At 40.5% G+C, this 16,359-nt stretch overlaps 1 protein-coding gene across 15 annotated transcripts in view; it reads left to right on the forward strand.

Annotated features, from left to right (window-relative positions):
* ZNF462 (zinc finger protein 462) overlaps positions 1–16,359 on the forward strand; it is a 186,943-nt gene that overhangs the window by 79,174 nt on the left and 91,410 nt on the right. For 13 of the 15 annotated variants that reach the window (XM_058168896.1, XM_058168898.1, XM_058168895.1 and 10 more), the window contains exons 2-3: positions 8,481–8,730; positions 9,639–15,070. In XM_058168896.1, coding sequence (XP_058024879.1) covers positions 8,514–8,730; positions 9,639–15,070 — 5,649 coding nt within the window. In that variant the 5' untranslated portion in view covers positions 8,481–8,513. Of the gene's footprint in view, positions 1–7,493; positions 7,513–8,480; positions 8,731–9,638; positions 15,071–16,359 lie in introns of those variants that run through there. The other 2 variants (XM_058168894.1, XM_058168904.1) reach the window with 2 other exon arrangements.

Consider the following 16,359-nt stretch of genomic DNA (forward strand, 5'->3'; position numbering starts at 1 on the left):
AACAGTTCATTTTTAAATCAAAATTATTGATTTTAATATAGTTTGATAATTGAAGAGCTGTGGAACAAGATTTAAAAAATAATGCAATTAATAGAACACAATGCAAAATGTTTGAATGGTAAAAAGATGAGATCAAGATGCCAAGCCACTAGGCATCAATGAATCTACTTTTTTTTTCTTGTTTCTGACATTCTTTATTGCTCTTTAAAAATGCTAATTGATTGCATTAACATTTTTGTGCTTTTTAATTATATTGGCTTCTTTGGGAAGAGATTTATTTTGGGAAAGCAAAATAAAAAAGAAATACATTCCTTTGGAAAACAGAAATCCTGAGAATCCTTTCCTCACTTTGGACACAAAGTGGATTTGTATATCTTAATACTTCTTGTGAAGTATTAGAATAAAACATATTCACTTCTTGTCTTCCCATCATGTTTATAATCATGTGTCTTTAATCATATATACCTGCATGAATAGATTTCCACTTGCATATTATCTACTTCCTTGTCAAGCAACACAAATATAATTCACACTCATGTTATATCCAAGCCAGCACTTACTGCACACATTGTATTATATAAATCTGGAGCTTAATTCCAACAAGGACTTCCATGTTTATTTACTTCTGTTTGTATGGTTGATGGCTTCCAGTAAAGATCTCCTAACTTTTCATGTAAATCTTAAGTTTTCTCTGTTGAAAAGTCTACTTTTTTGTCCACCACTACCGCTTAAAGTTGTTCTCTGAATGGAGGTATTGGAATATTACTTCAGGAGCAGAACCATTTGTCAAGTTGACCAGAAGGAGAACATTTCTGAATGTTGGAGTAATACCCTGGTTTTGTAACAGTGTTTGTAGAGGACTACTCAGGAGTCTCAAACCTATGTTGAGTTTGTTTGTATTTATACATACAGACATGCAAAAACCTCTTAAAGTCTTTTTTTTTTTTAGTAACCATTCAGGTATGATCTTCTTTATATATATCTTAGGAAATTTCAACCCCCTCCCATGAAGCCACAAATTGCAGCTTGGTACTTACTCCGGTATTCATAAGCTCTTTTTAACTAGCTAGGCATCAATCTACTTCCTTCCTTACTTCTGCTCATTCACCACTTTAAACCTATCAAAGGCAGTTGGCCTCCATATATTAAAGTTTCTCTTGGGCTCAAGGTCACTGCACTAAGTCTGGTTGCTTTTCTATCTATATAGTCACATCCTGTCACCTATTTCCTCTCTGTTCCTCTCAGCACTACTACAAAGGGCTATTTTCCATTACTTTCATAAAGACATTAGACTGAATATTTCTTCTAAATATTTCATGCCCAGAAGAACTTAAGGTCAGTCTATAATGAGAAGGTACAATTAACATTTAGTATGGCTATCATTTGTTGGTTTTGTGCAAATTAAACTGAGATAGGCTTCTATCAATTCTTTACTTGTGAAGCATTCTAGAATTGCACACACACTAACAATCACTGTTAACACTAACGATTAACTATTGTTTCCCATTGTGATGTTCTTCAGTTGAACTTTGGATTGGAGAAGATTTGCAAATGATTTTGAGCAAATTTGGTAGCTGCCTATGCATATAACTAGAACATAGTTGAAACCAGATAGTAGGAGGAAATTCCTTACTAAAAAGGGAGCTGCCCATTACAAATCTAGTTTCTGATTGGCCAGTTTTCAGGAGATAGTGCTGTGTTTGCACTAGGTCTAACATGGATGATACAGAGATGATAGTTCACAATAATTTGGAAAGTGTCAAAATAATTTGTCTTAAAGACAATATATGTAAAATACTTTACTGGCTATCTAAGGTAGCAAATAGGAGGCTTTGCGTTAGGACTGCTAGTGTTTCCTGATTTTAAAATCAAAATTTCTGTAGCAGGGAAATTGTAAAAAAAAAGAAATGCACTCGGTATGATGTTGCTTATGGTATTTCAGGTTCTATTTCATGAAGGTTTTGTAAGATCTATAATTAGTTGGCTGTTTAATCACATTGCTGTTTCAATGCTTATTTTGGGTAGAGTAATCTCTCTCCAGCATAGGAAAAGAAAAAAAAAAGTTGAGAGCAATGATATGGCCTTCTGGATTCTATTAAGAGATGTTTGCTAAAATGTATGGAGAATGCAAAACTTCTCTACAAGTGTATTTTTGGAGGATTCGTAACAGTTTTTCTCCCACAAACTCTAACCCACCCACCCTTCCTTCCTTCCTTCCTTCCTTCCTTCCTTCCTTCCTTCCTTCCTTCCTTCCTTCCTCATCTCCCTACATGGAACTTGAGATACTTCTCAAGTATCTTAAGAATTATATTAGACGGATATTAGTAAAATGACCAGCATATTTTTATTTAAATAAACTGTAATTATTCCCCAATCAATTCTAATATGCCTGCTTGTGTGTGTGTGCATGTGTGTGTGTTGTCATCTTAAGTAAGGAAACATGTGTTTGAAGGTTGAAAGATTTCACATACCGAGCAGTGGTGGGTTTCAAATTTTTTTACTACCGGTTCTGTGGGTGTGGTTTGGTGGGCGTGGCAGGGGAAGGATACTGTAAAATCTCCATTCCCATCGACTCCAGGGGAAGGCTTAGGGCCTGGGTACTTACGGGACCGCCTACTGTTACCTCATGCCTCCCACCGACCTGTACGCTCACACAGAGAGGGACTTCTCAGGGTGCCATCCGCCAAACAATATCGGCTGGCGGCCCCCAGGGGAAGGTCCTTCTCTGTGGGGGCTCCTACCCTCTGGAACGAACTTCCCCCTGGTTTACGCCAAATATCTGACCTTCGGAGCTTTCGCCGCGAATTGAAAACGTATTTATTTACTCGCGCGGGGCTGGCTTAAATTTTGTTGTATTTTTAAATTTATATTTTATATTTCTAAATTTTATATGAATTTTAATGGGTTTTTAGAATTTTAAATGTTTTAAAGTTTTCGGCCAATTGTATAATAAGTTCTTTAATTTTGTTTTAATTGTATATTGTATTGTTGGGTTTTTATTCTGGCTGTACACCGCCCTGAGTCCTTCAGGAGAAGGGCGTTATAGAAATCTAATAAATAATAATAATAATAATAATAATAAAAAAGGTTACTGAAAAATCCCCATTTCCTCCCAATCAGCTGGGACTCGGGAGGCAGAGAATAGATAGGGGTGGGGCCAGTCAGAGGTGGTATTTACTGGTTCTCCGAACTACTCAAAATTTCCACTACCGGAACTGGTCAGAACCTACTGAAACTCACCTCTGATACTGAGTAATTTTAAACAATGGCTGGGATACATAGAAATATCAGGCTTAGGACACTACATCTTTTTATTCTCTTTCCTTCCCTCAGTGAAATCTCTGATTTTTTACATCACATTACAATATTCAAATATGTTATCTTTTAAAACCAGAAAAAAAGTTTCTAAACATGGAAGCCATTTGACTATTTGATCTAGAATGCAAATATAGTGGAATTAGAAGTTTAGAAAAATGCTATTTTAAGTATTTATCTGAATGTGTGGGGAGACCTAAATGATTGTTGTGTTTGCTGGATTATAGGTATAGCTTTCTGTCTGATTAGGAATTGAAATAAATAAGAGTTCTGAGTTGCCTTGATAGGTCTACTTACATTGGAGCAAATATAATTTCCTTTCCAGATTTCCCACTTGGGAACTTGACGGATGATGAAGTTGAGCCCTGTGCCCTACCCCAGTCTTCACAACCGTGACAACTTTAAGCTAGATGAACTTCAACTCCCAGAATTCTCTATCCAGCCATTGGGGAATTCTGGGAATTGAAGTCCACATGTCTTAAAGTTTCTAAAAACACTGCTCTAGACTTTGAGCTCTCCACATTAAGTGAACATCTAAATGGGATTAGAAAGTATGTGGTGTATTCAGCTCTCATACATGGTTGTTTCACTGCCATGCATAGCTCTTTGCAATCCTTTTTAATGTCTCTTCAATACTTAATCCCTCCAAAATGTTTCCTAATGCAAATTATTAGAATAATTGCCTTCCATTGAGGACCTGTATACTGCACGAATCAAGAAGAGGGCCGTGAAAATATTTGCAGATCCCTCGCATCCTGGACATAAACTGTTTCAACTCCTACCCTCAAAACGACGCTATAGAGCACTGCACACCAGAACAACTAGACACAAGAACAGTTTTTCCCCGAAGGCCATCACTCTGCTAAACAAATAATTCCCTCAACACTGTCAGACTATTTACTGAATCTGCACTACTATTAATCTTCTCATCGTTCCCATCACCAATCTCTTTCCACTTCTGACTGTATGACTATAACTTGTTGCTGGCAATCCTTATGATTTATATTGATATATTGATCATCAATTGTGTTGTAAATGTTGTACCTTGATGAACGTATCTTTTCTTTTATATACACTGAGAGCATATGCACCAAGACAAATTCCTTGTGTGTCCAATCACACTTGGCCAATAAAAATTCTATTCTATTCTATTCTATTCTATTCTATTCTAAGAATAGCAAGTAGTTGTTTATTAAATAAGAGTAATTGAAAAATCAGGGCATAAGACAACTGTAGTGGCCCCAGTGGTTATTGGCACATTGGATGCCATATTAAAAAATCTTGGATGGCACTTAGAAAATCTGCACATTGACAAAATTTCCATCTGTCAATTGCAGAAGGCCACAATGCACATATACTACACTGATAATATCACAACTTCCTAGGTTCCTGGAAAGAATTTGATGCATATGAAGAAATGCATTTGATGCATTAAAGAACTGGTAACTGTGACTTCACTTTGTTGTGAACAAATAATAATGATGCTATTTTTATGTTTGCATAGTTTTCTTTTGGACGCCAAATTTTTAACATTTTGTTTGGCAGCCAGATTTTGAATAACTTCCTTAATGTTTTGGGTTTCTTTTTTATTTTGTTACTATATAATCCATCGATAATCATATGGACAGTATGCCATTGCTGCCTTTGTCGTTATGGACAAACATGCCAATATTGTTTCCATATATCTCTCTTTCATGTGCATCTTGACAGCATATTAACATCAGCAGTGAAAAGCTCCATTCTTTGGCTGACAGATGGTTCTCCCTGCTCTCTTATCTTCCCTAGACAAAGAAAAATGCAGACACTCTATTTTGACCACTTAAACCACGTAAGGCCTTTGGAGGAAGCTCATCTCTACCTCCAAATGTTCTAGAAATAATAAATAAATAAATAAGGAAATGGTTTCTTCAGTTTTGGTGAAAACATGAAACTGAAGACCACTCAAGATGTAACTGACCATAAAGTTATTAAAATCAGAGGCACTGTCTTAAAAGTTAAGAGATTATACGTTAAATAAATGAATGCATACTGATCGATGCAGTCCTCTAGCATGGTTGGAGGGGTTTTTTTTGGGGGGGGAAGGGGAACCTCCTTTGAAACAAACAAAAGTTGAGCCAGCAACCTCTTGCTATGAGAATCCCAGAGCCAGGTGTGCTTTTTTCAGCTCAGAGCTTCTGCTCAGTTCAGCCAGATCTTTCCTGGGACAGTTGTCCTTGTTAATAGTTGACAATTGCATTGCCCTGTGTTCTGTTTTGCTACAGAACAAGTGGAGTTTTTGGGCTGAGTGATTTACTCATGGGCAAGCCAGAGTTAATAACCTTTAGAAGAAGCTTCAAGAAAATGCAACCATGTGGTACTGACAACTCTGACTTGCTTTTTTTTACCTTGTAGGGAGATGTTTCATTTGTTATTCCACACCCCCCCCCCTTCTTCCTTCTGATTCCTAAGCTGATGTGAGAACTTTCTAAACAAGGAGGAACACAGCAGAGAAAGTCCTGCTTCTTTCTTGCCCTTTTCTTTCTTTCTTTTTTCTTGGTCCCTTTCAGTCTTTAAAGGAAGACTCCATCCGGTATGTAAAGGAAGACATTTCCCCGCCCGTTTTTTTTTTCCCTTTCCCCTTGGTTTCCACACACAATGGAGCTTTCAAGAGAACCTCTCGCCAAAGGAATAGCTCCAGCCTTTGTGTTGAAGGGTGTGCCTATTGGCAAGGCTTGCTAAGCAGACAGCTTGGCTGGTGATTAACAAAGGTCATTAGACTTTGGAATCTGGCAGGCAGAGTCAGATGGTATGTCTTCTGTGGATAGAAGAATGACTCCCATGAGGTTAAAGCGCATACTGTGGAAGGCTTTTCCCCTCCCTTTGCTTCTTTTCTTCCTCCTGGTTCTCCGTCTGCTTCCCTTTCTTCTATCCATCCTGTCTTAAAATAATAACAATAATCTGGTTGCATTACTGCTTCTTGCTTTGCTTTGGACCGGGAGGCCACCTGGCCAGATCTTTTCCTTAAGCAAAGACTGTTGCTGATGGATCATTGAGGGTTGGAAGAACCTTCAGAGGTATTTTGACCATGGCTTTGTTCAAGGAGAGGAGGAAAAAAGGCTGGTTGGATTGCAACCTTGAAGTCTTGGGCATCTGTTCTTTCCCCTTCAAGGGGAAAAAAAATTCTGGTTTCTAACCCTGGCCTTGGAAAGCAAGGGAGAAGATGGAGAATATTGTGTGGTGGAGATGAGGCTGAGATAAGTGAAGCCATGTTGTGTACAGGCTAGAAGCTCTGAGCCTATCTCTCCCTTACTTAATACATGGCTTGTCTGAGCTAAAATGGCTGCTCTGTCTGTCTCTCTCTGTCTCTCCCCCTCTACCTCTCTCTCTCCCTCCTAAAGCTCAGAGGACTAGGACAGCTTAGTGAGTCTTAAAGCGTCAGTGACGCAGGAGCTCATATCTCTTGAAAGTGTGATAAACACATTCAGAGAGCTGTGGCTTGTTTGACTTAGATGAAAAGACTATGCTGGGGAAGGGGGCGGGGAGGAAGTTTAAGAAGATGGACAGTGAGAAGATCCGTTTCTTATTTTCTCTCCTGCTTTTTCCTCTGGAGCATTCTGAATTCAAGAAGAGTCGTCTGTTGTACCATGGCAAAAGGGGTGGGGGTGGAGGAGGAAAGAGAGATTGTTTTCAGGTCTAATGGACTGTGCAAAAGGAGACTTATGGGGTGGGGCCTCTGTGTTCACTGCTGTAATTTGATCCAGAGCAGATAGCAACCTCTTCCACATGCAGTCTGGTCTGGTGCTTGCACATAAAAGATTTTGAGTCTCCTGATTGTTGTTAACATTGTTAGCTGAAAAGAAGGCAGGGCCAGCATTCAGTCTTTCAGGGCAAAGAGGAAGGTGAAGTGGGGCACCAAGAAATTGCCGTGGGTGTGCGTTTTATGCTTATTAGGTCCACATTTTTAAAACCTTGCCATCGAGAGGAATTTTCTCCTGATGCAGGATCCTGGTAGCTCTGCTTTTTCTTTGTAATACGGGTGGGAGACTGGTCGGCTTTGAACATTTGATAAACATCACCTCATGTTACATGACAATGAGAAGATGGGATTTTTCTCAAAGCTCATTTGGGCTGCTGTTCCATCTCTTGGTCTGGTGGAGCTCCTAGACTAAATATGACCTGAATCGTGTGAGGAGACTTTAAAATAAGCGGCTCATTAAGGTAATAGCTGCTGGATTAGCCAAAGCTAGCATACAGTTAGTGTATGAAAATAAGTAGCTATCTTATCCTAGTCTGCTAAATTTCAACCTATTCACTGATAATATATATATATATATATATATATATATATATATATATATATATATATATATATATATATATATATATATATATATATATATATATATATAAATCTTGCTAAAGTTCCTTTTCTGTTATTGAAGGAGGTTTAAATGCTGTTAGGCTAATGTTTTCTTTCACCTAGCAGACTTGGAATTTCACAATTGTGGCCGTCCACATTTGGAAAGCTCTAGAGTTGAGAGAGGTTATATAAAACAGCATTCAGTAATAGCTGGTTATATCAAACGTAGTAAACTTGGAAAGGGGGAAAGTAGCTTAAAGGCTTTTTGGTTAAAAGTTTGGACTCACCGTGGGAGAGGAGGTGGCTGTACCAACTTAAACTCAACACCGGTTGAACTTAAGCAAGTTGCAGATGTCAGCCTAACAGGGTTGTTAAGAAGGTTAAAATTGGATAAGATATAATATGTGTGCCACATAAGCTTGGAGGAAGCATGGGATTAAATGTCTTAAGTAAATAATCTGCTTGGCTTTCTAAAACTTTTTCAACAATAGTTCCCATGCATTTTATTGTTGATGGCTTTCCAACATATGCTTCCTTGTTCTTTGGAACTGGATTGATGAACAGGTAAAGTGAGAGTAGAAAGGGCAATTGGGCAAGACTTCTGCATAAAGTAACTATGAGTCACATATTTGAATGTATCAAAAGTATGTTAGGTCCCAATTTCTGTAATAAAAAATAATAATAATTGTTACTGTTCTGGCATGCTGTACTTCTTATGCTTGGAGAATATTTCCTTTCCTATATTTGCTCAGTACTGAATCTGCTGCTGTGACAGTTTTGTGAACTGTTCTTATAGGCAATATGTTTCTTCTCCATCTTTTTTCAGGTTTTCCTAATGTAAAGCTTAGCAACAAAGATCATGGAGGTGCTGCAGTGTGACGGCTGTGATTTTCGAGCGCCTTCCTATGAAGACCTTAAAGCTCACATCCAGGATGTTCATACTGCATTTCTGCAGCCCACGGATGTTGCTGAAGAAACTCCTAGCCCATCGAGATTCGGTTCCATGAGCAGTGACCAGGCTGAGGTGGAGTATTCTTTGGTAAAAGATGAATTTGCAGTAGCAGATGGGATGGCAGGTAACTTTCTATTTGGAACGTCATTCTGAGAAGTTATCCCATTGCAGCATTCTCACATTACCATCCTAATCGCCATATCCGAACCTTATGACAGATAAAAATAAACCAGGAATTGCTTTGCAGGACAACCAACACCTGTGTTACTCATGTTCAACAGGAAGCAACCATATCCTGTGGCTGAGAATGTAGATTCCAAGAAGTATTCATCAAGGAATCTGTTACTTGTTCATCATGGGTTGGTTGAAAAGGGGAAAAAATAGCCACATATGGTGGATTGATCCCATAGGGCTGCTGAGTTTTTGATCAGACTTTTTCTTCTTTCGTTGCATTCAGAATTTACAACACAATGTCTAGAAAGCCATTTGTACGTGAAACTCACAGTATGCATGCATTTCAAGATAAATATTTTGTGGAAAAACTTTAATAGTTTATATAGTTGCTAGCAGCCTTTCGTTGCTAACAAAATTTGAGGCGTGTTTGTGTATATGTGTGTTTATGGTGTGTATGCCTAAATTGCACTGGAATTTTATCTTTATTTGTTAACTAGTAATTGGGGGCAGGGGATGGTTAAATTATTTAGAAATAGCATGTATGAATTCAGCACTCTATAATTAACATTAAAAATGTGTACCTATGTGTATGAATTAACAATTACATTTCAATTTCAACTGTGCTTTTATTACTAACTTTCCCTGGAAGATGGTTGTAAAGAATAAGGTGGTGGGTTTTTTAAAAAACTTTTGTTTCGGGGTTTTTTTTTGGGTTTTTTTACATCCTATCTAGTATTTATGAACCAAATACCTTGGGAGGAAACACAGCTTTGAAGGGGGAAAAGAAAAACAAAGAACTGACACTGTAGTAAGCATACTTCACAGATAATATTTACTATTTTTTTTCTTCTTTTTTAGGGCAAAATGCAGCTCAGCTGGGAACTGGCAATTACTACAGCCATAGCCAGAGTTATTATGGCCAACATATGCTCTCCAAATCAGCAAGCAAGTTTTTCCAGTGTAAATACTGTGTACGTTATTTCCGATCCAAAAACCTTCTCATAGAACATACCCGGAAAGTCCATGGTGCTCAGACTGGAAGCTCCCCAACTGGATCCACAAGTGCTGGTTCCTTAAACTACAACATCATGATGCATGAGGGCTTTGGGAAGGTATTTTCGTGCCAGTTCTGCACCTACAAATCTCCAAGACGTGCACGGATTATAAAACATCAGAAGATGTACCACAAAAACAGCCTGAAGGAAAGCTCAACCCCTCCTGCTTCTTCAGCTACTATATCTGAATCAACTTCTACATCTGTCTCGATGCAGGATTCGTGCAAGGAGCTTCCAGCTGAAGTTGTTGAGCGTAGTATTTTGGAGTCTATGGTCAAGCCTTTAACCAAATCAAGAGGCAACTTCTGCTGTGAATGGTGTACCTACCAGACGCCCCGAAGGGAACGTTGGTGTGATCATATGATGAAGAAGCACCGAAGCATGGTGAAAATACTATCCAACCTGAGGCAGCAACAGGATGGGACCAACATGTCAGATGTAAACAAAAGTCCGCCAAGTCCTCCCCCAAACTCTAACTATATACCCATGAATGCTTCTGGGCGAGAGATGCCCAACGCAACTGTCCCAAACTACAGGAGTTCGGTAAACAACTCTCTTATCAGGTCCAATGCTTCTTCAAAATTTTCCTCCGCTTCCTACCCTCAGATGAAACATAAGGTTTCTCACAACTCGGGTCTTGTTAATTTGTCTGACCGATCTCGTTATGGGGTTGGTGACATGGCAAATTCTACTGATCTCGATACCAACAGCATGCTGAATGACTCCAGTTCAGATGATGAGCTCAATGAATTAGACAGCGAGAATGGGTTGAACTCTATGGATCACCAAAGCTCAGGACTAACTGCCGAGCAGCTGATGGGATCTGAGGGCCACAAGTTATTGGAAACCAAGGGGATCCCCTTTAGAAGGTTTATGAATAGGTTCCAGTGTCCTTTCTGCCCTTTCCTTACCATGCATCGGCGAAGCATTTCTCGCCACATTGAAAACATCCACCTCTCTGGAAAGACGGCCGTGTACAAATGTGACGAATGTCCTTTCACCTGCAAGAGCTCTTTCAAGCTTGGTGCTCACAAGCAGTGTCATACTGGCGCAGCTTCGGACTGGGACGCCGTGAATTCCCAAACTGAAAGTATAGCTTCTTCTTTAAACGAAAGTACAGTATCCTACGAAGGGGGAAATATAAACGGCAGGAAATCCGGGGGGATCATGGATTCCATGCAGCAGCAGCAGCAACAGTCTCCGCAGTCCAATTCGCATCATCCGTATAAATGCACCATGTGCAATTATTCCACCACAACTTTGAAAGGCCTTCGGGTTCATCAGCAGCACAAGCACTCGTTTTGTGATAACTTGCCAAAATACGAGAGCCCATCAGCAAATACCCTGCAAGACAGCGAGCCCGATGCTCATGCTTCTCCCAGCACTGTGAAGAAAAGCCAGACCTCAATTCTTGGACTATCTTCTAAAAACAACTTTGTAGCAAAAGCCTCTAGGAAGATGTCCAATGACTTTCCCTTAGATCTGTCCCCAGTCAAGAAAAGAACCAGAATTGATGAGATTGCCAGTAACTTGCAAAGCAAAATCAATCAGAACAAGCAGCAGGAAGATGCCGTCATTAATGTGGAGGATGATGAAGAGGAAGAGGATGACAATGAAGTGGAAATAGAAGTAGAACTGGACAAGGAAGAAGAACAAACAGAACCACTGATGGAAATAGCAGCATTTGCTTCCCAGCAAATATGGGGAAGAGACCCAGGTGATCCTCAGAAAGAGCCCAACTACAGGAATATCCCTCACGATTACAGCTCCACCAATGGGGCAGAAATTGAGCTAACTATATCTGAGGATGAGGAAGAATATTATTGTTCTTCGGTGGGTTTGAAGGATCCAGGACTAAATTCATCTATTCTAGGCAGCCAGGCAAGCCTATATGGATCTGATCAAAACAACGAAAATTCAGATTTTGGTGATTCTGGAAGGCTTTACTATTGTAAACACTGTGATTTCAGCAACAAATCTGCCAGGAGTGTTAGCACTCACTACCAACGGATGCATCCCTACATTAAATTCAGCTTTAGGTATATTCTTGATCCCAACGACCACAGTGCAGTGTATAGGTGTCTTGAATGTTACATTGATTATACAAACTTTGAAGATCTGCAACAGCATTATGGTGAGCATCACCCGGAAGCCATGAATGTATTAAATTTTGATCATTCCGATTTGATCTATCGCTGTCGCTTCTGCTCTTACACCAGTCCCAATGTTAGGAGCCTGATGCCGCACTACCAAAGAATGCATCCAACCGTTAAAATTAACAATGCCATGATATTCTCAAGTTATGTAGTGGAGCAACAAGAAGGGTTAAGCTCAGAATCTCAAACACTGAGAGAGATACTGAACTCTGCTCCAAAAAACCTGTCCACTTCGACCCCAGTTGCACGTGGGACTTGTGGCATACCTGCTGCTTTTAACAAAAGTTCTTCAAAGGGCAATAGCCCTGAATCTGAAAGCCAAAAAGAGTCAACAGTCAACAGTGTTGTAGTTTATGACTGTGATGTCTGCTCTTTTGCAAGTCCCAACATGCATTCCGTCTTAGTGCATTACCAGAAGAAACATCCCGATGAGAAGGCTTCGTATTTTAGGATTCAAAAAACGATGCGTGTGGTGTCAGTAGAGAGGGGTTCTGCCCTGGCTCAGATGGCTTATGAACTAGGGTCACCTGGCTCTCCCAAAATGTCACCGTTACCACCTCCACCACCTCCAGACCTTACCACGGAGCTTTACTACTGCAAACATTGCTCTTACAGCAACCGGTCAGTGGTTGGGGTACTAGTACACTACCAGAAAAGGCACCCAGAGATAAAAGTGACTGCCAAATACATTAGGCAGGCACCCCCAACTGCAGCGATGATGAGAGCTGGAGAGATACCTCCTGGTGTTCGTAGACCTACAGTTTCTATGCAGCACCTGAATAGGGATAACTCTGATGGTGCTGTAGCTCCAGCGGAGAACGAGATGTTCTTCTGCCAACACTGTGATTATGGAAACCGGACTGTAAAAGGGGTCCTTATTCATTATCAAAAGAAGCATCGTGATTTCAAAGCCAATGCAGATGTGATTAGGCAACACACAGCCACCATCAGGAGCCTCTGTGACCGGGGTCAGAAAAATTCCCCTGGTGGCTTACAAATTTCTACTTCTGGTTCCGAGCAGGAAAGGGCTAAGTTAAGAGCTCTCAAATGCAGGCAGTGCTCTTATACATCTCCTTATTTCTACGCACTGCGGAAGCACATTAAAAAGGACCATCCAAGCTTGAAGGCTACTGTCACATCTATTTTGAGGTGGGCCTTTTTGGATGGTTTAATAGAAGCTGGATATCACTGTGAATGGTGTATCTATTCTCATGCGGAACCCAGTGGCCTGCTTGTGCATTACCAAAGGCGACATCCTGAACATTACGTTGATTACACATATATGGCAACAAAACTCTGGGCAGGGCCAGATCCTTCACCTCCAGCCTTACTAATACCATCAGAAATGAAAATATATAGATGCAGAGACTGTATTTTTGAAGCCTCTTCCATTTGGGATATCACTAATCACTACCAAGCTTTTCACCCTTGGGCTATGAATGGAGATGAATCGGTGTTACTAGATATTATCAAGGAAAAAGATGATGTTGATAAAATGAACCCAGTATCTGATGGTATTGGTGCCAGAATAATTTCAGAGGATCATTTAGCATTGCCACACGGGGACCCAGATACTGAATATGCAGAAGAGTCAAACCTTTCCCAAGATAAAGCTCTTCAGCTCACCTCTGTGAACCCTGCAATATCCTCTACACCGTACCAGTGTACAGTGTGCCAATCTGAATATAACAATTTGCATGGACTTCTCACCCATTATGGAAAAAAACATCCTGGGATGAAAGTTAAAGCTGCAGATTTTGCACAAGACATTGATATTAATCCAGGAGCGGTGTACAAATGTAGGCATTGCCCTTACATTAACACACGCATTCATGGCGTTCTTACACATTACCAGAAGAGACATCCTTCCGTGAAGGTCACGGCAGAAGATTTTGTGCATGATGTGGAGCAACCTGCTGATATGAGCCAGAATGACGTGGAGGAAACCAGCAGAATTTTCAAGCAAGGGTATGGTGCTTACAGGTGTAAATTGTGCCCCTACACGCATGGCACTTTGGAGAAGCTCAAAATTCATTATGAGAAATACCATAACCAGCCTGAATTTGATGTATTTGCACAGTCTCCTCCAAAATTCCCTGCCTCCATGGAACCCGAAGTTCTCACTGAAATTAAGCCCTCCCCTGAGATGACTCCAGAAGATCTCCTAGGAGACGATTCACTACCATCTTCCCACTTCTCCAGTTCTCATTTGGTTTCTCATACTGTGTTCCGCTGCCAGCTTTGTAAGTATTTTTGCTCTACCCGGAAAGGGATAGCCAGGCACTACCGAATAAAACACAACAACGTTCGGGCACAGCCAGAAGGCAAGAACAACCTGTTTAAATGTGCCTTGTGTTCCTACACAAACCCTATTCGTAAAGGCCTGGCTGCACATTACCAGAAGCGACACGACATTGATGCTTACTACACGCATTGTTTAGCAGCCTCAAGGACTATAAGCGACAAACCCAACAAAGTGATCATCCCCTCACCCCCCAAGGAGGACTCTCCTCAGCTAAGTGAGGAACTGAGAAGGGCGGTGGAGAAGAAGAAATGTTCCCTCTGCTCCTTCCAGTCCTTCAGCAAAAAAGGCATAGTCTCCCACTACATGAAACGCCATCCCGGAGTATTCCCCAAGAAACAGCACGCCAGCAAGCTTGGGGGTTATTTCACTGCTGTGTACGCGGACGAGTATGAAAAGCAGCAACCTCCCCCAGAAGAGAGGAATGATTTTGAGAAGCCCGAATTGGAGGTGGAAGCTCCAGAGATGGAGTGGCTTCCATTCCGGTGCGTCAAATGCTTTAAGCTCTCCTTCAGCACGGCCGAGCTGCTCTGCATGCATTACACTGACCACCACAGCAAGGACCTGAAGAGGGATTTTACCATCCTGGGAACTGGGGCTCGTTTCCAGTGCAGGCACTGTGACAGTAAGCTGCAAAGCCTGGCGGAGCTGACCACGCACTTGAACGGCCACAATGAGGAATTCCAGAAACGAGCCAAACGCCAAGAGAGGAGGAAGCAGCTTCTGAGCAAGCAGAAATATGCGGATGGTGCTTTTGTAGATTTCAAAGCAGAGAGGGTAAGGAACCGATTTTAGATTGCTTTCTTCCTATTTGATGATGATGATGATATTATCATCATCATCATCATCTGTTTTATTCATTAAACATGAAACTCAGTCGACTGAACATTTAAAAATGTGTTACAAATACCATTGACAAGTGCTAATGGTTGATACGGATTGCTGCCAGCCTCCTAGGTATCAACCAAGTTTCTTCTTCTTCTTCTTCTTCTTCTTCTTCTTCTTCTTCTTCTTCTTCTTCTTCTTCTTCTTCTTCTTCTTCTTCTTCTTCTTCTTCTTCTTCTTCTTCTTCTTCCTCCTCCTCCTCCTCCTCCTCCTCCTCCTCCTCCTCCTCCTCCTCCTCCTTTTTCTCCTCCTCCTGTTCCTCCTCCTCTTTTTCTTTTTCTCCTCCTCCTGCTCTCCTCCTCTTTTTCTTTTTCTCCTCCTGCTCCTATTCCTCATCTTCTTTTTCTCCTCCTTCTCCTCCTGCTTCTGCTCTTCTTCTCCTCCCTTCTCCTCCTTCTTCCTCTCCACCCTCCCCATTCTGCCAACATTCTGAAATGTTATTCATTTCTTACTATTGCCCTTGGTAACTAAAAGGCTACAGGCTCTACAGTCATTGGGTTGTGCCAATAAGTTCCATGCGCATTGTTTCCTTGTTTCATTTCTTTCCTCCTCTAGACTCCTGGCATGCCGCTTCATTTCCTCCTTTCCTGACTTTTCAAAGTGAATCTTTCTTTGAATAAGAAGATAATAGTTCTTCTTCTTCTTATCTGTTCCTCTGTCCCCGTGTCAAATATATTTCTTGCTCTTGAACAAAAAATATCAAGAATGCAAGGAAATAATTGAGAAGAAAATCCTTTGTATCTGTGGATATAAACCAGTCTTTTTAAATGAACTGCATACTAAATTAAACCCTTAGTTTGCTTGATGATATACATGGAAGAACATGCCTCTTGGAAGTAGTCAAAGAGTGAATATCATGTGGAATAAAACTTGCTCTTAATGGCATTCTGTCATACACAGAAATGTTTCAGCAAGTTGGTGGTGCTAGACAGAAAAGGGAAATGATAAATGCATCTCATTGGATCAAAAGCTACTTCTGGTTTTGCAGGAGAATAATTTTCAAGTGGGATCCCAGTGGAATAACATCTTTGAGACCGATTGTCAAATTAACGGGGATCTAAACACCGAATATTTTTGATGAGGGGAAGAAATAAGAATATGGCAGATTAAAGAAATAATAATGATGGTTTAGCATTCTGGAAAAAGGATCAGAATGATCAAAACAGGGAAGTTGGGAAAAA

The sequence above is a fragment of the Ahaetulla prasina genome, chromosome 2 (genome assembly GCF_028640845.1).
Source record: "Ahaetulla prasina isolate Xishuangbanna chromosome 2, ASM2864084v1, whole genome shotgun sequence".
Classification (NCBI taxonomy): Eukaryota; Metazoa; Chordata; class Lepidosauria; order Squamata; family Colubridae; genus Ahaetulla; species Ahaetulla prasina.